The sequence below is a fragment of the Convolutriloba macropyga genome, chromosome 2, assembly GCF_964194025.1.
Source record: "Convolutriloba macropyga chromosome 2, txConMacr16.3, whole genome shotgun sequence".
Taxonomy (NCBI): domain Eukaryota; kingdom Metazoa; phylum Xenacoelomorpha; order Acoela; family Convolutidae; genus Convolutriloba; species Convolutriloba macropyga.
In genome coordinates this window covers 66,410,876-66,434,902 of record NC_134469.1, presented here as the reverse complement: position 1 = coordinate 66,434,902, position 24,027 = coordinate 66,410,876, and the positions used below count along the sequence as shown (strand labels likewise).

Genomic DNA, 24,027 nt, shown 5'->3' with positions numbered 1-24,027 from the left:
AAAGTAAAAAAAACCCGTTGAGCATATAAATCTATGTGTTGTTTACACAACAGTCTGAGGGTTGTGTTCCCTTCTACTGCTGTTTGCGGAGCAGTAGCTTTCTGTTGCAAAAGTATCCAAAAAAGACGCGCACTCTGATTGGATGAAACAAATTTAAACTACAGTTTGCCCGACAATAAAATTCTTACATTTGCTTGTTGCCTTAACCTGAAATTCACTTGATTGAAAAACTTTAACTCTTTTCATTTCCTCATCATAAGTTTATAGTCTTTTTTGTGTTCCTATTCTGTCTTTCTCCTGTTCACAATGAACGCTGAAACGTGTACAATTTGTCGGAAAAAAATCGTAGATAAGCGCAGCCTCTGACGTCATATTACGTCCAAACCAACCGATTCGAGTGCGATGAATGTGTGTTTGCTCACAAAAAAATCTTAGAACTCGAAACGCATCGTTCTTTTTATGTTTACATAAAACAAGAGAAGCTGTAAATGGTTAAATACTTGCTCACCATAACATTTTATTTCTGCCTTTCTTGGACCGAGTTTAATTGCATGTAAACAAATTTCGTAGCCTGACGCCTACATTTCTGGACAGTGCTAAACTTGGTCAAACAAAAGTTAAGCGGTGCAAGCGTTCTTCTAATGTTTACATAAAACAAGAGAAGCTGTACTGGTTAAATACATGCTCACCATAACAGTTTAATTCTGGCTTGCTTAAGCAGAGTTTACTTGCTTGTAAACAAATTGCGCTGCTTGACGCCTACATGTATGGACAGTGGTACATTGAACAAACAAAAGTTGAGCAGCTTCAGCTTTTCTTTAAATTGTAAACAAATCAGGGGAAGCTGTAACTGGTTCAAAATTTACTCGTCTTAACGGTTTGTTTTTGTCTTTCGTGAAGATGGAAGTTCAGAAAAAGACTTTTAAATTAGAAAAATATAAAAAAGTTCATCCTGCTGCCAAAGCCATTCCATGTCACAATTGTCCAAGGCAGTTCGGCACCTTCCATTCCTTGATGCAACACCGCCGCGCTAAGCATTATAAGACATATTTCAAAAAACATTATCAGAAGTACCAACCAACGCAAATAAAGTCAACAGCAAGTTGTTTTTCATCAACAACGGATAAGCTGGTCCGGCTTTTGGAAACTGTTTTATACATATCAAAAGAAAAATTAGCGCGCTCATAGAAAACCTTACAATAAGAGATGACGTAATTCTTTTTTTAGACATGATGCAAAGATTATGCATTCCCAACAAATAAACAATTCATTCTATTCATAACTCTTATCATTCCATCATTTCGCAGTTCCTATTTATCGATTTCGTAACTGAAATTCAACTCTATCCGATTCAACAAAATTTTTCACCGTTATAATTGATAAACTTGTTCAGTTTGCTTTTCCACTGCAAAGATATTATTTCGAGAACTGATATTCAGTTTCCAGTTACAAACAACAGACTGCTGAAAAAGTTTTTTCTGAAAATTATGGCCGCTGAATATTTAGAAATAAAAAAACCAACGATTTTCAAACTCGAACACTGGTTCGTACATGCCACAATTACAAGAGTGTCGCATTGGTGAAGGAAACGTTCGATGAAAACACGGGTTTATGGCGCAGTGATAACAGCATTATTATCCCTGTAAATATATCAAACCAATCGTCGATAAGATGTGTGTATAATTTATGTTACCTCTCAGTGATAAAACTTTTTCATGAATGAGCTTGATGTCTTTTGTTCCTATTGTGTTCATTATTTACTGTTTACTGAACGTGAGCGTTTAGAGTTTTTGTTTATAAATCTTTCAATTCTGATTGGTTGTCAACTCGAATAATAAATCCAGCACTGCCATTGGTCAATTTATTTTGAAAAGTGTTGTGACCCTGAACATGTTTGAGCATGATCCGATGACTCTCCAATTAATATATCATCTATCATTTAAAACATCTACTAACAGGTTAGTTACTATTTTTTTTGTTTTTGTCCCATTTATGTATACATTTATGGACAAAAGTGATTATGACCATAATTGTGCACATAATTACGTGAAAAGTTATTTCCTTGTACAACTCTGGTTTTATATCAATGTGTATATTTATGTATGTATGTGTATGAATGTATGTATGTATATATATATATATATATATATATATATATATATATATGTGTGTGTGTGTGTGTGTGTGTGTATGTATGTATGTATGTATGTATGTATGTATGTATGTATGTATGTATGTATGTATGTATGTATGTATGTATGTATGTATGTGTATGTATATGTGTATGCATGTTTGTATATGCATATATGCAGTTTTGTATGATGTATGCAAGTTCCTATATACAAGTGTATATATATATATATATATATAAATAATATATATATATATATATAATATATATATATATGGATGTATATAGGTACTTATTTATATATTTATTATTGATCTCTCTATGTTTTTACGTGTTCATAATTGTAAGTTTGTATTAAAGCAGGATGGCGCAGGGGAAGCGCGCTGGGCCCATAACCCAGAGGTCGGTAGATCAAAACTATCTCCTGCTCAATCTTGTTACATAAGTTTATAGATTTTTTTTGTATGCATATATGTACTGCAGTTGAAATATTTTACTTAAATCGGAGGTTGTGTTTGGTTGTGGTTGGTGTAGGTGCGTGGCGCGTGATTGTGTGTTTGGGGGTTGTGTTTGGGTGTGGTTGGTGTAGGTGCGTGGCTCGTGGGTGTGTGGTTGTGTGTGTGCATGCGTGGTTGTGTGTGTGGTGATAGTAATTGGCTGATGTTTAGCGAGTTGTTTGGGGAGTGTCGGAGAGACGAATGTTTATCACACCAAACGTGTTTCACAACTTCCTAGCGTTGACAATTTTCCTAAATTTTGGACCCCATTTTCCTAAAAACTTTACAAGTGTTTGTCCCCCTATGGGACCAATATTCAATTTTTGAAAAAAATGTTTCCGGCAACTTTTTTCACTCACAAACCATGTTTCGCATCATTTTACATTGATTAAAGCCAAAAAATCAACAAAAAAATTTAGACCCCACTTTTCAAAAAATTTTACCAGTTATTGTCCCCCTATGGGACCAAAATTTCAATTTTTGAAAAAAGTGTTTCCGACAATTTTTTTCACTCACAAAACATGTTTGTCCACCCCCATATGAGGGACAAAAAAAATTTTTTCAAAAATTGCATTTTGGCGAAAAAAATTAGGGGGGACATTTTATTCAGATTTTCAAAATTTTCAAGTGTCCCACCCCGGTGTTGTTGGGACGAGAAAATCAGGCTTCCAAAAGTGTCCGTCCCCCCCCCCCCCCCGGTGAGGTTCCAGTCACTTTTTTATACTACTTCTAAGTAGTTGACAAACGATTTCATGAATATTATATTCAGGAATTTCAGTTGCTTAGGAAATACAAAAAAGGCGGAAGGGTTTCAGTTTTTGCCGATGTCCAAACTAAGTAAGGGTAATGTTGCTGACCTAAGAGCCAATGAAATTCAAATTATTCAGAATTCGATAATTCAGCAATGTTCTGATCATTTCTGTCCATCTCCATTAGCTTTAAAAAGACAAAAATCGTGGCTCATTAATAAAGTTATTCAATTATCAAATGATAACGACAAAGCTTATGTTAATTTACTTCAGTAACATTCTAACGATTCTAAATGAGAATTATAAATTACTTAGCAACAAATCTACTGCGGCAAAAAGCAATATAATGAAAACTTTTTGGCATCAACAATTGCGCTTTGGGAACACAAAAATAATATTGATCCGTCTTCAAAAGAGCATTTTGGTTACATGGAGCAAAGTTTGGCGACTGTCAAACAGCAAATATTCTTTGCTGAATTCACTTAAGTTGTAGATTTATGTGCTAATAAATCTTCAACTGGAGCCGACAGTATAAACAAGATAATGACGAAGAAAACCTCACATGTAATTGCGCCATATTTAGCTCTCGCTTTAAATAAATGTTTGAAAAAGAAATAATATCCCGATCAACTCGAGGTTGCTAGAGTGTTCCATCTGTTTAAAATGGCAACAACAACGACCATGATAACTACAGAACCAAATCGTTTACACCTTTCATATCAAAGACATTTGAAAAAGTGATATATGTGAGTAGTAGACTATTTAGAGTGTTTCAAAATGCTGTGATAATCAATTCGCTTTGCGAGCCAAACTGAATACCACTAAAGCGGCTGTTTCCCTGACACAAAACATAAAGAACGTTAAAGAGCTTAAAAAGTCACGCTGCTGACTTTACTTGACCTAATGAAGCATTTTATACAGTAGATCATGCAATTCTGAAATAAAAATTGAGCTGCTATGGAATGAGGAGTTATAAAGGGTCGTAATCAATTTGTTGAAGTAAAATGATTCACAGTTCATTGGAAGGCAGTGACCTGCGGTGTACCCCAAGGAATAGTCGTTGGCCCACTGCAGTTTCTAATCTACATAAATGATCTTCCTTTAGAAGCAAAATGGCTAACAAAAAATCTTTTTGCCGACAACACTTTGATCTAAGAAATATATATAGTAGTATTCAAGGGTTTCAGAAAGACTTACACGCTGTCGATTGCAAGAGAGCAAATAAGTTAACAGTTGCACCTACAAATCAAAACATGGCTTCATAAACACGCTATTATCATAATACAGCGAAACATCAATCTACACAGGAGGGCATGAAAAGCGAAAACTAAGCGACAGAATCCTCACGAAAATTGCAAAACAGTCCTGAAATTGTAAAAAGGGTTAATCTATTTAGTTACTAATCAAACACGTGATTCCCCTTTACGTATTAAATGTCAACCTGATATCTTTCTTAATTCAACATTTGTGCTTCAGTATATTACACCACTCGTTGTACGATGAAAAAAATCTTGAGAAATATTTTCACATCCGCCCTCATAAATGATAAATCATAAAATAGATAGTCATATTTCCTCATCACATTACTGCATGCATTAAATTATCTCATCAAGCGAATGATCGAAACGAATCTAATTCAGAATGGGATTAAATGCTTATCCGATCAAACCTGATGATAATTCCAAACATACTTTAAGAACTCTTCTATCGATTCTTGCTAAACAGCGAAAAGTGCTCGTAGTATTTAATTGTTTTCTTTTCCTAGTTGACTGCAATACACTCCACTACTTAAAAAAGAGTTCCGACGCTGACTTTCATAATCTTTAGAATTAGATCGTACTATTAAATCAAAAACTGCTAGTAATCATAGCAAAGCGAGTAGCGCTTCGCTTTGCGAAGCACAGCAATTGCTCCAACCCAGCCGCGTCTGCATCAACAAAGGTTATACAAGTGTCAAAAGGTATAGAGATTAAAAATATGGCCGGTAGATTGCCATTAATAGCCAAGATGGCTTCGTAGACATGTCGTTCCGAACCAACAATGAGAGAAACAATACGAAATCATTCTAGGAATAACAGCTTCTATTTGAAAGAAATTGTATAACATGTTGCAATTGAAAACAAAAATCGTTTCTAGACGATTTCAAACAATTTGGGTTTAATGTGAAAAATTCACCGTTGACATTAACAACTCCAATTAAAGCAAACAAAGACCAGAAATATCACGCGAATGAAAAAACTTTGTAAATAGTGACGTTACGCTTACAACACAACGTCAAAAGCGTACAGAAACTAACGGACAAAAGCTAACACCGGTTTTACCAATAATAAACTAGCTTAGAGAAATTTTGATAAACTGAATCTGTGCGTCTGGGCGCAAAGATTTCTCAAATGTCTTCTGATTTATTCTAAAAATGCGTAAGTTTCTTTTCTCTATTCAGTTGCAAAACTAAAGAAGTAAGTAACAATCAAAGGTCAAAATTCTGCCTTGTGAAAAACGAACTAAAATGCTATTTAATAAAGGACAGCACTTTAATAATAGCAGTTTTAGAAGATAACGGTTGCTAATAAAGTTTTTTTTAATTAGAAAGCGAGTCACAGCAGTTCAGCTCCCGAATATCAAAAAAAATTTTCAAAAAAAGTTGACAATCAGAAACACTATTCAATTTTCCAGCAGCCAACTATGAGAGATCAACAATGACGCAAACAAAAGAGACGCAAATTTTCTATAAAAAACAAAAAACACAAAGATAGGAATATTACACACATCAATGTAATTTATTTCTTAATTCATCGAGAAAAATAGAAAATATCTTCATTTACTGGCAAAAATTTTAATAGTTGAGGCGCTGGAATTAAGGAACTAGAACTCATAAAGACCACAATCTAGAACAGCAAGCTGAAACAAGCATTTTGTTCGAGAACTCAATTTGTTCATAAAGCCGAAGAAATTCGCTGAATTCGTTACTATTGTTTCGTTTAGTTATGATTTCGTTGACTTCAAAATCTAAAATTGATATCACTGACAAAAATTAGAGCTTTACAACGCATTGGTCTTTAACACGCAGCTGGTTATTAAGAGCATTAAAAATTTATAAAACAGAGGTTGGTTCAGACGCTACATTTCACTTGAATAGATTTGAAACAAGTCACTTCACAAAACTACTAGTTCTTTCCCTCTTTTCAGCTTGACAAAATTTACTGTTCGTGATAGAATTTTCAATGACATCCAAAATCGAATATATGTGAACATATGACAAACCAGAAAACACGCCCAAAAATTAAAATAAAAAATTTGAAAACTAAGTTAATGCTATAGCGTGTCCCATAAAGTTGAAATAAGCGAATGTTTCAAACAACACAGGTTAGAGTTCAAAGGTCAAAGTTCAAATTTAAAACATGTAGAAAAAATTGATGAATGAAAACGTTGACATTCAAATGGAGAAAACATAATGGAAAAACGTTGACATTCCAATAAGCACATTGATGCTCGATTGCACGTTTTTGGTGTTTTTCGAACTTCGCTTATTTCAACTTTGTGGAACAGACTATAAAAACAGCAGAACTCTAAAGATCCATCAAAGCATTTATCCAAATATCGCAATTGTCAGAATAAGATTTCGCATCTTTCATTCTCCAACTCCCCCACACCCACACAACACACATAAACACGCACGCACACAAACAACCACACAAACACAAAAAATACTCACACACATACTCATAATAGCAGACACAAAAAAGACACTTTCACACACAAACACGATCACACACAACACAATCACACGAACTCACATTAAAACATACACACATTCACGCACAAAGACAAGCGCGCACACACACACATACAAAGACACACAAAACACGCATACATATACATACACAAACACAAGCAAAGACGCACACACAGACCCATAATCACACACGATAACACAAGCTCACACAAAAAATATACACTATCAAACACCAACATACAATCACGCACACACAAACAGACACTAATACACACACACGAACAAACAAAGACACTAACACACACACACGCACGAACATATACACACAAAAACACACATACAAATAGATACACAAACCAAAAACACACACACACACGCACAAAAACATGATCACAAACAAAAACACACAAAAACACATAAGAACAACACACACACACAAACAAACACATTATCGCACACAAACACAAACACACACAAAGACACTAACACACACAATGACACTAACATATATATATATATATATATATATTATATATGTAACATATATGTGTTTGAGTGTGTGTTTGTGTGTGTTAAAGTGTTTTTTGTGACTGGTGTTTTTGTGTGTTTTTGATCATGTGTTTTTGTGCGCACACGAACACGCACACGACTAAATTAACACACAAACTCATACATCACACACAAACAAAGAACTACACAAACACACGCACACCATCCCACACACACAATTAAACTCATAAACACAAAGACAGACACATACACAAACACAAGCACCAACGAACACAAACACAACACCAACACACACATAGAGACATAAAAATTGGATTCCGACATGGGTGCACGCACACAACAATCAAAAACACAAGCACACACAAACACAAACAACCACATACACCGAAACATATGCAAAAACAAACAAATACACACACGCACACACCCATACATCAAACACAAACAGACAAATACACAAGGACAATAATAAACACAAATACAAACGCACAAGCATACACAAACTAACGGATGCGCACAAACATACACACAAACACACACATGAACGCATTAACACAAAAACGCATTAACAAACACGCACACAGAAAAATTAGCAAACAACTCACAAGAAAAATATATAAATGTATATGTATATGTAAATGTAGATGTATATATATATATATATATATATATATATATATATATAATACAAATAACCAGGCACGAACAGACGTACACAAAAACCATACACACATACACACAAACATACGCAACAACCATACACACAAACACACAAGCACACACACACAAAATCTCACACACGCAGACAAAAAACACAAAAGTGTACTCACAGGTGGGTTCACGCACAGACAAACACTCAAATACACAAACCATGCTCGCACAAAAACACGCACACACAAACACAGAAAAATAAACACGCACTTAAACACAAACACAAAACATCACAGACACAAAAACTCGGACACATATACACAAGCAAACACACAGCCACTCACACACAAAAACAAAACAGAAGTTCGCACTCACGGTTGCACGCACGCAGGCATACACACAAAAACACGCACATAAACACACACAGCCATGCACACACAAACACACAACAATACCACGCACACACAACAGTAACACAAACACAAAACAGATACACACGCAAGTTTGTACTCACACATGGTTGCACACACACAAAAGCAAACACAGATAAACACAAACAGAGACACAGGCGCACAAACACTCACTCAAACACGCACACACCCAAACGCACACTCATACATACCTGAGCATACACACAAACAGACACACAAACGCAAACACACACAGACACACACGCGATCCACTAAGTAACTCGAAAGTATCTTATTTAGATATATTAAAAGTATTAACATGCATTGAAATAAAAACAGAGTTATCATAATCCGCGTGGTCGAAATAAAAAACACTGTTTAATCTGCCCACAAAATGACAACTGATAAATGTGACACAATTAGTCAGAACTATTTTTCTACCGTTTTCAAATCATTTGTTACTGGTAACGGTTTATGTTAGTACAGAAATCTAAGCGATTAGATAATAAAACTTGGTTGAAAAATCATATTCTGTCGCTCTCTCATTCACAAAGATTCCATTTCAGCCAAAAAGCACATATATGAAAACCTTCAAATCCTTGTGACGACCATTCTGTTCCCAATTTTCGAAATCAAGTTCGAAAAACTTTCTTGAAATAATTAAGGAATTTTCGCCACGCATGTCAGAACCGAAAAGCGATTTCTACCGACAGTCAAAAACTTTCAAATTAAAATTTTGAAAATTAGGCTTGCACCAATTGAAGTACGTGCCAGCGGTACTTCAAAATCCACAAAAGCTATGTAATACTCAATTGTTTATTTTTTCACGAGAAAAACAAACAATTTTTCCCCTATCTTCTGCATCATTTGGGTTTTCCACGGACCTGCCCAAAAATGAAACATAGCTGGCAGACTGCCAGATAATAGCCGCAATAGCTTCGTAGATCTGCAGTCTAAAAAAAACAGTAAAACAGACAGACCAAAAAAACTCGTCTTTTCATTGAAAGCTATTGTTATATCTTGAGTAAAAATCTGTATAAATTTTTGCTGCCTGTATTAGCTGCTCTCAAATAACATTCATTTAGAGTGACACACGCCCATTTGACCTTATCTCTCTCAATTAGAGTTTTCAAAAGTCTCTTTCAAAGTGAGGAAGTCATTTTTGAGAGTGAAGTAAGTCAAGTGTGATCAAAAATTTAATCAAGCGAATGAATAAAAAACTCGCTCCACTAAGAACAAAAATGACTTCACGCACGCACTTCAGTTGAAACTGCATGAACGAATGAACAAAAAGCAGATTTGAAGTAGTTGTGACGTCATATGGTTGTTACAAAAATCTTGACGACGAAATAAAGACATAGCCGGAAGAATTCCGGAAACAACTCGAGGAGTCGTCTTCTCAAAAAAACTACAAACTACTTTTTAAATCAACTGGTTCCTACTTAAAGACTAAAAACAAAAAAATCAGTAAAAAATTGAAGATAAAATAGTACATTACTCCTATATATAAAATTAGCCAAATTTTTTGTACTCAATCGAAAACCTACGCGAGCAGCAAAAGTCAAGTCATTTTAGGCTCCCAAAACTTTAATTTGGGAAAAAATTGAATAATGCAAGAAATGGCCAAAAATTGTAACAAAATTTATCAATTTGCGTAAATTCTCTTAATGGAAACACTATTTTACAATAAAAAACAGGAATCAATTGGTAGCAAAGAAAACTTTGCCACTTTAACAAAAATCACTAGTATATAATAAAACGCTTTAAATCACAATGAACGCGATAAAACAAAGCATTGAACAAAAACAAATCAAATCGAAATTAATCATGAAAAAGATTAAAGAGGCAGATTAACATTCAGACGCAAAAATTCGTATATTATTAAAATCCAGACTCAAGAATATTCGCTTAAAAAGAGTGTTTTCAGAATTTTTAAAAGTGAAGCTAGGAAAAACTCAGTGCCATATGTTGAACAAAATCAATTGCAAACAAAAAAAAACAAAGGAAAAAAGATAAAAATTATTAGTTCAAATCGATAATATAAATTAATAAAGGCAGGTCGAATAGAAATATGGGCGTTAGGAGAATGTTAGAAAGGACCATGCTAGAATGTGGAGAATAAATACGTTGTAAACATAGCTGGCAGATTGCCAGAAAATAGCCGCAATAGAATCGTAGATCGGCAGTCTAAAAAAACAGTAAAAAAGACAAGACCAAAAATTTCGTTTTTCCTTGAAGGCTGATCTGTTATATTTTGATTAAAAATCTGTATAAGTTATTGCTGCCTCTTTTACCTGATCTCAAATAACCTTCATTTAGAGTGACACACACCCATTTGACCTTTTTCTTTGAATTAAAGTAAATAAAAGTCAACTTCGAAGTGAGGAAGTCAGTTTTGAGAGTGAGGTAAGTCAAGTGTGACCAAAAATTTAATCGCGCGCATGAAGAAAAAAACTCGCTCCACTAAGAGCGAAAAATGACGTCACGCATGCAATTCAGTTGAAATTGCATGAAAGAATGAACAAAAAGTGGCTGTGACGTCATATGGTCGTAACAAAAATCATGACGAAATAAAAAAAAACAAGAGAAGGCCAATAATAGCCCCAGCTATCGCTGTGCGGCTATTAAAAAGATTAAAACAAATTCGCAATTACTGAAAAAACAAAGAATTAAATTGGAAACTCTAATTAAACAAAATGACAAAAAAGTGAGGTAAAAACATTGAATCACTGTTATTAGGCAATCAAGGTTTAAGAACCTTACATAGCCATCTTCCTGTCTCAGTAAGAAGTGGAAACAGCTCAATTGTGAAACAGTAAAACAATGAAAAAAAAATGTTCAAATTATGGTTAAAATGTTCGCTGAATTTTAAAGAGTTATAGCCAAAAACAAATCAATTAGCAACAAAACGAAACTAAAAACACCGAGGATGCACCAAACGACCTTTTTAAGTTAATTAAACTCGATGAACAAACAAAAAAAAATAGAAAACTTTGACAAAAACCTGATAAGTATGTGTACAACATCGGAGTAGTATGTGTACAATTTTATAAAAACAAATTACCTCACGTCAAAACGAGACATCCAATTCAGAAATTATCAAAAAGACGTTGACATATTTACTAATTTCGTCAAAAAGTTCATTCAACGAGCCAAAAATAAAAATAGGTCAAAAATTGACCGAAAAAATTGAGAATTATGGGCCAATTTTGAACTGGAAACGCATTATTAAGCTACCAGAAATATTGTGGTATCGATTTCAGATGGTTGCATATTCAAACGGCATCGATCAAAATTTTCTTCTACAAAAAAACCAAGTTACAATTGAAAAATTTGGGCCGAATGGACGAAAACTCATCTATATGCGCAATCAAAAACTCTTTTCAAAGTAAAAAGTCATTCACTGAACGCAGCGCATGAACATAAAATTTCTCTGGCTCAGAAAAAAAATTCACGTGGCAATTTTACTCACTTTTAAGATTAGGTCAAAACGCCGCCTGAGCAAATAGTACTTCCGGTAAAAAAAAATCTTAACAAATACTCCTCTACGAGTCGTAAAAAAACCAAGAGAAGGTCAATAATAGCCCCAGCTATCGCTGTGCGTCTATTAATACAATGTGAAGTAACATAATCATAAATTTGTATTTATTTCTTGAGGAAAACTATGAGGAATTTGGGAGAAGATTATACTAAAAAGTTCAAATGCTTAGTAAAATCATTTAATCTTCGATTGCATTATTTAAATAAATATTGGAACTTTTACAGTTTATAGCGCCAATTGGATAGCGAGGTGCCGCTTTCAAGTGTTGTAACTGATGTTCGCCTAATCTGTGCTACTAAGCTTAACCATTTCTATGTAATGTCTCCGAAAATAGCTTTTATCTAATAGAACTCTCTAATGTTCTATGCCCTGGCTTCACTGTCGAGGAAAGCGATCGTTTAAAGTACTATAGCAGAAAACAACTGCAGTGAGGCTGGCTTCGGAAGTTTGTTTTCTTAACATGGTTCAATTCAGCTCAATTTGTTTTAATTATTGTCTCTCTCTCAAAAAAAGAAACACTCTTGCAAAACGCTAAGTACAAAAATGAACTCTCCCAAATAATACAAATTTTCATCGCGTAAACTATGATACATATTACTAAAAAAATTAAGAAGATTTTGGTAGCTAGCTGGCCACAAACTGCAAGCCTTGAAATACAAACAATAGTTAGGTGGGCTACTCAATCATTAAGGAAATGATAAAGATACACTCGGAATGAGCTCTGATAATTATACAAATCTTGAGTCAGATTTCATTCACCTCAATCAAGTCAGTCCTGTTAACAATGATGAAGGTAACGCTCCAAACTTGGAATCTAACACTCGTTCGAAAAGGTTGCATAAATTCCTGCTTCCGTCAACGACATCACTGTTAGGTTGCTTGGGGGACGGTGCTATTAATGTCTGGCAGTCGCCCGCCTCCCCAATTAGGCTGTCATCGGGGGACAACTTTGTAGCCTGGAATAAGTCAATGAGCCAGACCCCTGAGAGCTGCTGGTCATTGTCATCACACTCCCTGCGGTCAAAGGCAATTAGGAGAGAAGAACCAATGAGCTGATGTGTATGGCAGAACTTTGAGTTGATCACACAGCTTTGGAATGTCTTCAAACGAGATATGATGTTTTCAAGCTGTGCTTTGGATATCTGAGTAGAGAAAGCTTCACATAGTTGTACACTTTGATCCAAATTGAACGTGGTAGCGTACTCCCTTTTAGAAATTCCCTCTAAAATGCAAAACAGGAAAATTCCGACCCTACATATTGATATTTATATATCAAAACTAAACTGGTCAGAGCTGATTGCACAGGGCTTCAAAAGATTCCTGTCGTATTAACAACAATTTTTTATTTTGACCATTTTTGACACACCATTCTGATGTGATAACGCAAAGTTCATTGACAACAAACTTATTGACGTAATGTTATTGCTCACATCTAACAAAACTGTCGATTTTTCTAAAAGTAACTATGCTCATAGGCCTAATAAAACTTATGTCTGGGAATACCACTGCTGACACAACAGCGTTTTCCCACAAATCTTGCGTATCTGTCAATGAAATACATGTTTTATTTTGCGAACCTTGCCATTTTCGAGGAAATAAGGGGAGAGTGAAAACAAAAATAGTGAAACTGATAACAAGCGAACGTACAAAAGTTTTGATTCATTTCAAACATAGCCACCAGACTGTTTGAATGCTTAAAAACCCATTCTGATGTAATTATTATCAAGATTAAACTAGAGACTCGCGTGACCCCATTCGCAGAGCACGTTCACAACCTTTCACTGATAGGAAATGTAAACAAACCAAGTGATTAAATAATTGCGCATTCAGAAGAGATTTTGCTATTAAGACTGTCAGCAGCATATCTTATCTTATTTGAGGTGGGAAATGAGCAACTCATTGCAGAATTAGAAAACGGGAGGCAGATTGTCAGAAAAAAAATGCGATAGCTTCTTAGATCTGCAGTTTCAAAAAGATAATAAAAGACTGAAGAAGAGAAATTTCTTTTCTTTCTATTACTTGCTGAGATAATCATTTAAGAATCAATATAACTTATTACTGCTTTTATTGGCTAATCGCAAATAATCTTCAATTCGAGTGATACACACTCAGTTGAACTCATCTAAAATTAAATTAAAGAAGTCATTTTCATAGTTACCAAAGTCCTATTTGACCAAAAAGTTAATAGGGCGAGTAAACATAAAACTCCACAAAGTGAAAAAAGACGCAAAAAACGCAATTCGGTGAATATTACATGAATGAAAAATGAGATTTGAAATAATTATGACATCATATGGTCGTCATAAAAATCTTGACGAAATAAAAAGATAGCCAGAAGATAAGCGGGAGCGACTTGAAGCGTCTGAACTTTCCGAAAAGACCGCAATAGCAGCCCAAAGCGTTTTCTGAAAACAAATATTTCTTGGCTCTCCGAAATGAACAAACATTGGTAAAAATTTACCGCCTATCGTACTGAAAAACAATCCAACATTTAGATCATTCAAGCAAGCAAACAAAAAGTAACAATTCAAAAAACCGTACAAGCCGCACAGCTTTAAACTTGAGGACAAAAATTTTAACAGAAAACGCACTGAAATAATGAAACCGCAAAATTTGGAGTTCTTAAAAATCTGCTAAATAGACAACAATGCTAAAACAGAGACACTGATAGTATGAAAATTTGATCAGGCTGAGTTGTCACAAAAAATGCTTTTCAAAATGCAAAAAAAACCTGCAATTAAATCTGCGATCCAAAAGAAGCAATGAGAAAAGCAAAACGCAGACGACGTTAAAAGACAATTAACTGAATTTCAAAAATATAGCCTAACAGCATTTGAAACAACGAACCAAAAAATACTGTTGTAGTTATCTTGGATAAACCTAATTTAATTTACTGCAAAATTTCTTTATCGAGAAAGAAAGCAAAGGAAACGGCAAGAGTTTCTCAACTATTGATCATTGAAAACTTGACTACTTCCACCTGTGTGAGATTCCATCAGATCGCTTTAGAGCTTTGACATTAAAAATCATAAATTTTAAGTTTTTCTATACCTCCAACACATAAACAATGAGCCTGATTTTTGTTCACAGTATTTTTGAAGAACAAAATTAGTGAAACATAGCCAGCAGATTGTCGGCATAGCTGCGGAAGAATAGACCTGCGCGCCGTAAAAAAGAGATAGGAACAGAGACAGATCTAAATTGAAAAAATCGACGCCTCTCTAAAAGCTAGGGAAAAAAACATTCAGCAAAAAATTAATAAAGCTTGTTAAAATTCATCCCGCAGAAGCCTCTTATTAGGGACTTTTAATGCACATATGAGTTTCTTTGACCTTAAATAAATTTAAATTTAACTTAAGTTTTAAAGTGCAAAAGTCATTTAATTGAGTGAGGTAAGTCACTTGTGATCAAAATCTAATCACACATTAAAAACTGCTACAGAGAAGGAGAAATGACGTCACGCGCACAAACGCCGTTAGTGAGAGGAAGAAGTTATTCAGAAAATTTGACTTTTCAGCTTTGCTGTGTGAACAAATGCAAAACGAAGAGCGTCAGACGACGAAACAAAAAAAAAACAAGAGCACCGCAATATAGCTCAGCTCAGCTTCGCAGCTATAAAAACAAATTCGGGTCGTCCAACCGACGGTTGGGTTTGGAAATGTTTTTTGAAAAACTGATCAATAAACTGTTTGGCGAGAAATAGCTTAACTGAAGGAAACGTTGAGAGATCTCTATTCAGGTTTTTCTTCTACTTCAATAGTTTATGGCTCGATGACAAATTGACATTCAAGCTTTGGGATTGCTGGTTTTGCCACACAACTGAACTTTTAATTTTTTTGAAAAGAAAATTTTAAAGAAAATTTTAGTTGAGGGGGGTGCAGGTAGGGGGGTCTGTACTTTAAATAAGCAAAGGTTAGGTGGGGGGTGGGGTCTGTACTTTTAGATAAGTAGGGGTAACAAAAAATCTCAAAATGACCTCTTCACCTTAAATAGTACCAGCAGTTCCTAATAATTATACATTACAAACTCAGCTATTGTTTAAGTACAATGTTCGAAAACAGAAGTCAACAATCAAAAACAGGTAGATGTTCGAAACGAAAAAAAAAGTCAAAATTCAAGTCATGAAGAAACTTGCCCTAGCTAAAAAGAACATACCAGGAGAATACCGGAAACGATTCGAAACGTCGTGCAGTATAATCTTTAACCTTAACTTAACCTGGGGGGGGGGGGTAGTTAGGTGCAGGGGGTTGAAACTAAAGAAGTCAAAATTCAAGTCATGAGCAAACTTGCTTCAGGCTAAAAAAAAAACCTGTAGAATACCATTACCCCTCTTAGAATCGTAAAAACCTGTAGAATGCCAATACTCTTCGAGTAGCAAGAACCTGTTAGCAGTGGGGTGATGTTAATGTTTCGGAATTTGGGAACTATACTTGAAATTATTCGTATTTCCAACATTTCAGTTTTCTCGCAGTACATTTGCAAGCAGACAAAAGTAATCCGATTTCACATTTCTCTCGTGTGGATTACACTTATGCTTTCTTGTTGCTGCAATCGGTCATCGGCTCAAAGTCGCAAACGTAAGTGTAGTTCGCCAGGGTAATTAAAAACGAGTGAAATAAATAGAATGTGATCTTGACATACATTCGGGCACAAATTGGCATGAATTTGCATTTCTCGATGAAGTAGACATTTGATTTGACATGACTGCAAAAAACTGCATTTGACATGACTGCATTTGTTGTGCTTTGGAAACGCTTTCGAAATGAGTTTCAAAAAAGCTTGCCAAAAACCTCCATCACTTCACCAATAAGGGCTTCGCTCCAGTGAACTTCGCTTAGAAGCCTTTGAATAATTTGATGGACTGTTTCAATTTTGTTCTCTTTGCTTAATCATACCCAATTAATTTTGCATTGTTATATAGCAAAGTACTGTGCAGAAAATGTTGCGTTGACTATAAAATTTTGTCCACAAAGCTCAGGGGTCGAAAGAAAATAGAACAACTCGAATTGCCCTCCACCCCCAAACGATCAAGCAAAAAGTTGAATAAAAGAACAAGAGGACCCCAAATAATTAGCACAAACTGCATTTGAGAAAAAGTTTGCCTGTATTGGCCTTGAGTAAACTGTATTGGCCTTGCGGGAAATGCAGTTAAACTGTACTAGCTCAAAAAAACGACAGAAAATCGGGCCAGGACAGTTTCAATCAAGGGCATTGCACTTTGCAGCAGATTAAATCCATAAAATAACGATACTATGCAGCTATAATAATTGCCGAATGTTAAGTTAAGGTTTTACATTGCATGGCTGAGTGAACTCTAAAACTCTTTTGACTTACTAATATTCATAGCGTCAATACGAAAACCAAATTGCGCTGTAGTTGACATGGTATCACGTAATTCCACGTATCGGAGTTTGGTCACTGCCTCTTCTCGCTTTTCTTCACCAGTGAGAAGATCAATTGGGAAATCAAGATCAATTATCTTTTTGTAAAGATCTTTCCTTTTTGCACTCATCACGTTGTATTGTCTCATATTACAATTGCTTCGTCCCATTTTTACATCCATTACAACTGGATCCCGAAATCCAGTTAGAACATTAGACAGTACAAACCACTCATCACTATTGGATAGCTCTGCATGATTAATTCGAATTTTCACTTTCTCTTCCAACAAACCATGGAACGGAGGTAGAAAAGGAAATATTGTATCTTTTTCATCAATAGACAAATAGTTGTGATATTCACTTCTGTCTCGGCTTTTCATTGCCTTTGCAACCTTTTGATTGTCTTCAAAAGGCACGAAGCAGTCAATATGTCCTGTTATCTGAATCCATGAACACGTTTCCGAGCTTTTTGCTTTATTTCCCATCCAATATCTTTAACGGAAAGATTCAGGAAAGCTGCAAGTTTCAAGCCGTTCCCACTATAGCCCCCTCCCTCAGCTTAGTAGTGGTCATATAACATACCGCCCCTTTACCGTAAATAAATCAATGTGGAGGGGTGTTAATTTCACGAGGGGTGGGTGATGGCTGAAATAAGGAAGACCCCAAATTTCAATTGCATGCCAATTAATTATAGAATTCTCCTGTGTATGGCACAGAGTCGGCGTAAACAAGCCGATGGGCTTCTTAAGAACGTAATTACGCGATAGAGATTGGTATTTTACAAAAACTGTACACAAAAATAATATAATAATTTCTTATGTTTTTTCGACGATTTCTTATGTTTGAATCCGACGAAATGTTTGAATCCGACGAATCCGACGACCAACACGGGTAATAATAAAAAGAAAGACTTTAGAGCAAAATCTCATGGGTCCTAGGACCGTCAGTTTTAGTAGTTCTAAGCTCAATAGTTTAAGAGAAATTGAGTTTTTTTCACTTCTTCGCATTTGGTACATCCGCAAACAATTCTCCGTCTACATGTTATATTCTCGTCAAATTTATTGTGGAAGTACAGAAAGTAAAGATCCAAAAGTTTATTCTTGCAATCTTTTTTAAACAAAATTTTGCTTCTGACAAAATCGTTAAAAATAATGGCAAGAGTACAGGCTCGCATCCAAAAATCTGACTCTCATTTATAAAACAAAATTGGGGCACTGAAAATTTCTAGTCCGCGCTCTTGTGCTTCCGTTATCTGATTTTTTTAAAAATTAAAGTAAATTTTAAATCTAATTGAAAGCCCCTCCTCTAAAAGTGTAGTCGGTCAACTCGGGGCAGCAAGTCAACTCCTATGTGTATTCATAAGTCATGCCAGTAGTTAAATTGCAAACGAGTAAGACAGAAAAAATCCGAAAACAATTCGTCTTCCGCATATCTCGACTGGCCAAAGTGAACCACTTGATTGATTTCAGCTTGATTGATTTCAGCAAACGATTTATACAGGTCCTCTGGAAATTCGTGAAGACGAAATTCAACGAAAACAACACCTGCACCAGGCAGCTCGAATTTCAGCTTCTTGATGGACTCGTTATATTTGTAGTAATCCGTTTCTTGGGCAACTCCTCGCATACGGCTTAAATACTTTTACATCAAAGAACGTTCTGCTGAAACGTGAATCGAAGAAGCCTCTAGCTGTGATATCTAGTCGGGCGTCGTCATCAAGAGTGGCAGTTCTATTTGCGAAGATTTCCCCTTGCAAAGTCTAAAGACAAGGCTCTACTTCGACATCATCGCAGACCTCATTGAGCAAAAGAGTCACGGATGTCATTTTGTCTTATGTTCGTACAGCAACTCTTTCGACAACGAAGAACATGCGCTATATTAAGGTTTTCTCCACATGCGCATATTGATGGCAACTTTACGGGATACCATCCATATCTAAGACCAATTCCGTCTCTATAACCTCCCTTGGTTAAATCGAAATATTATCTGTTCAATGGAAGTGCGCTTAGTCAGCATGACACTCCTTTTTCCATAGTTAAATCTAGAGAATATTTCGTTTTATCATTGATGAGATCTTTGATTGCTAACTTTTGCGCTCGAGATTGTTCCTGTTTTTCTTTTCTGTTTTTCAAACAATTTTTTCCTGATTGAACTCTGCATCTATAGCGTTACGATTCTGCAGCGGCTCAGAGATCCAAATAGATTTTTCGGATTCGTTTTCCCTGTTTTCAGGAAGAAGAATGCTTAGACCACCCTTTTTAACATGAAGAGAGATTGCCTTCCGATATCTTTCAGTCTAATTGGGATGATTCAACATTGAAGGTATAAGTTTCTTATCAATTTTTTTTCGACTTCCCTCAGCAGACTGTCCGAGTTTGGAGTAATCCTAACAATAAGGGTCAACTTATGTTGATATTCATCAGTTAATGATATGCACACATTCAAAGGGGACACATTACCATGGTTTGCGAGCTTGTAAAGCACATTAAGGTATTTCACTGACCTTTTTTACAAAAATTGTTGCAGCTTTCATCAGAACCAATAACTGGACCCAAAACTCGATGATTTTCAATAAAAACAACATCTAACCTTGAAAAAAGTTTGTTGGCCTTCTGAACAAAGTCAGGTTTCGTAATGAATTGACATTCGATCACATAATAATCTAATGCACCGCCATGTTTATAGAGCTCATTCGAGTGATTCGAAGTGATTCAAGGCTGCCGACCATATTTCGGATATCTGACAGTGAGACATATTTCTGCCAGTCATTGTCAACTTTTCCAGACAGTATATTAGATAACAATAGGACGATTAAGCAGCTCTTGATAATGCGATAATGGTAAAATCCTGAGAATCACTAGCCCACCTTTGTATGATTGCTGTGTTTTCTAACCAAAAAATCCATGCCTCTGCTTTCTTCATCACGCATTCAGTTAAAGTTAAATCCAATTTGCTTGGTTTCCTAAGTTTTGAAACGTAACTGCAATTGGTCACAATAAAGCTTCCGTAGCCATTTTCGTGTTTCTTAAAGTTGTCTTCACTTAAAAACGCAATGCTTAAAATTTCGTTTGATGGCGTAAAGTGCTTTCAACGGAATTTCTACCCGCTTTCTTGCATGCTCTGACCAGGTACAATAACTTACTGATACAATAATTTCTAAGTTTTATAAGAATGGTGGGCTATCAAACAGAAAAATTCCAACCTTCAGACATGGAGTTCCTGTTAACTGGATGTACTTTGTATTCTTAAACATTATGGCCTGGAAATTGTTGTCACATTACTTGAGATTCCTTCTGAGGTCTAGTCCTACAGTGATAATATCGTTTCCAATCAGATTAAAATTGTCTGCATATCTGTAGTTATCTGACATAACTTAGCTCGAAAGACCAATGATAAAAATTACAAACAGCAGGGTCCTGAGGGCTGAATCCTGTGGCTATCCGCTCAAAACTGGAATTTCTAGTGAAACAAACTCCTGAATTCCATCAGTTTTCCTTCTGTTGTCCCTGTAACTGACAATTTGTGACAACTTGTGACAATTCCCTCCAATTCTAATTAAGGCTATATACTCCGGAAACTGGAAAAGGTAACTTTGTCGAAAGCTTTCTTAAAGTCAACATCGAGAGCAATCAGGCATTGTGTGTCGGCACTGTCAAAGCTGATTTATAGCTGATAGAGATAATTTATTAAATTTTTGACGGTTGAGCGTCTTTTGTTGTCAAATTGAAAACGGTGTCTATACAACAGGGTAGACTTTACAAAGGCTAACTTCCCAGAACTCTTAATTTTGCAGATGGAAACTTAATTGAGCGATAATTTGAGACCCGCTGTTTGTTTCCATCCTTGTGCAGGGGGACTGTCTCACTCCAGGCGGCAGTGAAGTTTCCCTTCTTTTTGATGGAATTAAAAAGGAGAAAAAAGATGTCTGGCAACAACCTAGCACAGCGTTTAAGAAGGAGGTTACCAGATCTATCCGTCCTTTAGCTTTATTTACATCAAAATTTTTCAAATTTTTAAAGATTTTATTATGTGTAAATTGCAAACAATTGATTTCACCTTCCACCTCTATTTTTTTAAATGATTTTCACTTCAAAAAGCGGACTGAAAATATCGATTGAAAATTTCGCCTTTTACAACATTTGTCCTTGCTGTCTGATCTTCTATAAAGACTTCGTTTTGTAGGTTGTTGTTACTTGAAAAATTTTAATGTATCGTTGAACATCAGAGAAACTCCCGTGCTTGAAATGCGATGTTTCGAACTCTTTCTGAGGAAACTCTAAGGCTAGTGCAAGTTCCAGTTTTGCCTTCGCAAGTTTAATATATTTTAGTTCTCCTTTTGAATTTCTGGCCTCAAATAATTTGATTTTCTTGATAAGGTGTGACGTTTTGTATTTTCACCTGGTGCAAACATTTTCCGGTGCTTAGTATCTCTAGGGATAAAATCTTGCAGGATATCGAAAATACAGTCGCACCACATATTCATTATCATACCAACATTTGAGTAACAATATGGGCCAAGTTTATAACTTTCTATGAACTGATTTATCTCATCTTTTCTCGAACATTTGAAAAAAAAACATCAAAAAGTCACTTTTAATTGTTGATCAAATGGGTCTATGGTAATTAGAGGCCGTTTCTAAGGACATTTTAGCCGAGTTGGGTTGATGATCAGAACTGAAACAACTTTTGACAAATTTATCTACCTGTATATAAATCACAAAAGTTGGTTGATTACTGAGAAAAACTTCCAGACTTCTCGCTGCTTCCGATATCTGATGCTCATGATTACCTATTTTGAGTCCATCTAAAACGATTTTTCCAGATTAAGAGTAAAAACTTCACCAGTCGGTTGCCGTAAAATTGATGTCGCCCAATGAGAGCGTTGATGATATACCTTCGTTGATTTGATTTCATTAGTAGCAAGAAATTGTGAAATTGTACAGTTGTCAATCTATAAGGGCTGTTAGGAGGTGCACTGTAAATGCAAACAACGATTAGGGCTGGTTTTGTCAGGATTCCAAAGATAACACAATCTGTAAAATCAGTTTCTAATTTGCAGCGGGGAATGTCAGTGCTATCAGAAAACTGCCTGGTTTGAATTTAGCTTTGTCGCAAATGATTGCCCTTTTATTTTGAAACTTGGCAAAAATAATGCGGCTTCCTTTATATTTTTCGCCAACCAAGTCTGAGTTATACATAGCACATCGAATCTGTTACTAACTGTTATGGAATTTGTAAATTCTTCCTCCGTTGGCAATCTAGAATGCTTCTAACTTTGGTTATCAACAATTTCAGGTAGATACGTAGTCATTCAGACGGCGCCTGCTCTCTATTCTATCTTCCATTAATTCTGATCAAAGAATGCCGTCTTTGACATGGAGGTTTTTTGGCTCCATTCCATGAACAATGAGCTCTCTCCGTTTTATCAAAGAATTTTTCCCCAAAATTGCTTCTTCCGTTGTTATTTGCTTGCTCATAAACAAAAGAAAAAAAAAATTTGTGGCTTTTTTGCGGAAGCTAAGACCAGAACTCTCCGGAATACGCTTGAAATTTTTAGCAGTATAGTTTTGCTCTCTTTTTCTTCATGCATCCCGAATTTAACAATATCTCTAATTTCAGAGGTCACATCTAGGTGAACCAATATTTTGCGTATATCCAAAGAGTCATGATTTTATCTCGAAGGAAAGTCTTTTTCCGTCGACTCCGTAACACCGCGAATTCTAATGCCTATTATCTTTCCGCTATCGCTGATTGACAGTGCAGTTTTGGTTTTTGTTGAAGATGATGACGCTGGACTAGATTTTAGTACTTCAGTACAGGGGTGTTAGAACCCACATAGTATGTTTACAAATGAGATATATCAGCCAATTTTGATGGGGAAATACAGTTTTGAAGACACAATATTACTGCATAGACAATAATATTGAAGAGACATTAAAAAATTAGTAGAAGAAATTTCATTGTTTAGAACTGTAATTAGTAAAGTGGGACACTATCAATGCTAAAGTGTACAATTAAAATTATAAATCACAACAATAACACGGTAAAAAAAATGTTGCAAAGTTCCACAGTGAGGTTTTCAAAGATTCAACTAGTCGAAAGTCACGCCACGAGACATTCAGAATTTATCACGTTATCAGGAATTTGATCTTTGTAGTGCTTTAATAACATTTTTTTGAATACACTGTTAGTAGTTTTGAAATCTTCGAGTTGATTTGTTAGTGAATTCAATTTTTTGACGTAGCATAAAAAAAAGTTTTCTAGAAAAGAAGTTGACCTGTGGGCATGAAAATTTATTTCTTGAGTACGTTTGTTGGTTGAATTTTTTGCACTTGCTAAAGCAATCTCGCATTGAATGCATTTTTTCCCCGCCTGATTTATTTTCTGAGATTAAAAAAAGGATCAATTCTCTGTTCAATCAAGA

General features: G+C 35.4%; 2 protein-coding genes across 2 annotated transcripts in view; one reads left to right on the top strand and one right to left on the bottom strand.

The window, feature by feature from the left end:
- Window positions 1-24,027, top strand: part of LOC142334629 (uncharacterized) — a 418,890-nt gene that overhangs the window by 346,036 nt on the left and 48,827 nt on the right. The gene's annotated exons all lie outside the window — the stretch shown is intronic.
- LOC142335409 (inositol-trisphosphate 3-kinase homolog) lies at window positions 12,754-18,091 on the bottom strand. Its single transcript, XM_075383885.1, has 2 exons — window positions 17,557-18,091; window positions 12,754-13,444 (listed from the first exon to the last, which is right to left on the bottom strand). The coding sequence occupies exons 1-2, from the start codon at window positions 18,086-18,088 to the stop codon at window positions 12,987-12,989; spliced, it is 990 nt and encodes a 329-aa protein (XP_075240000.1). The 5' UTR covers window positions 18,089-18,091; the 3' UTR covers window positions 12,754-12,986.

Coding starts and splice junctions, on each gene's coding strand:
- LOC142335409 (XM_075383885.1), bottom strand. CDS start 18,088: ATGGGAAATAAAGCAAAAAGCTCGGAAACGTGTTCATGGATTCAGATA. Junction 13,445..17,556: donor TATTGACGCTATGAATATTA/GTAAGTCAAAAG, acceptor TTTGCATTTTAG/AGGGAATTTCTAAAAGGGAG.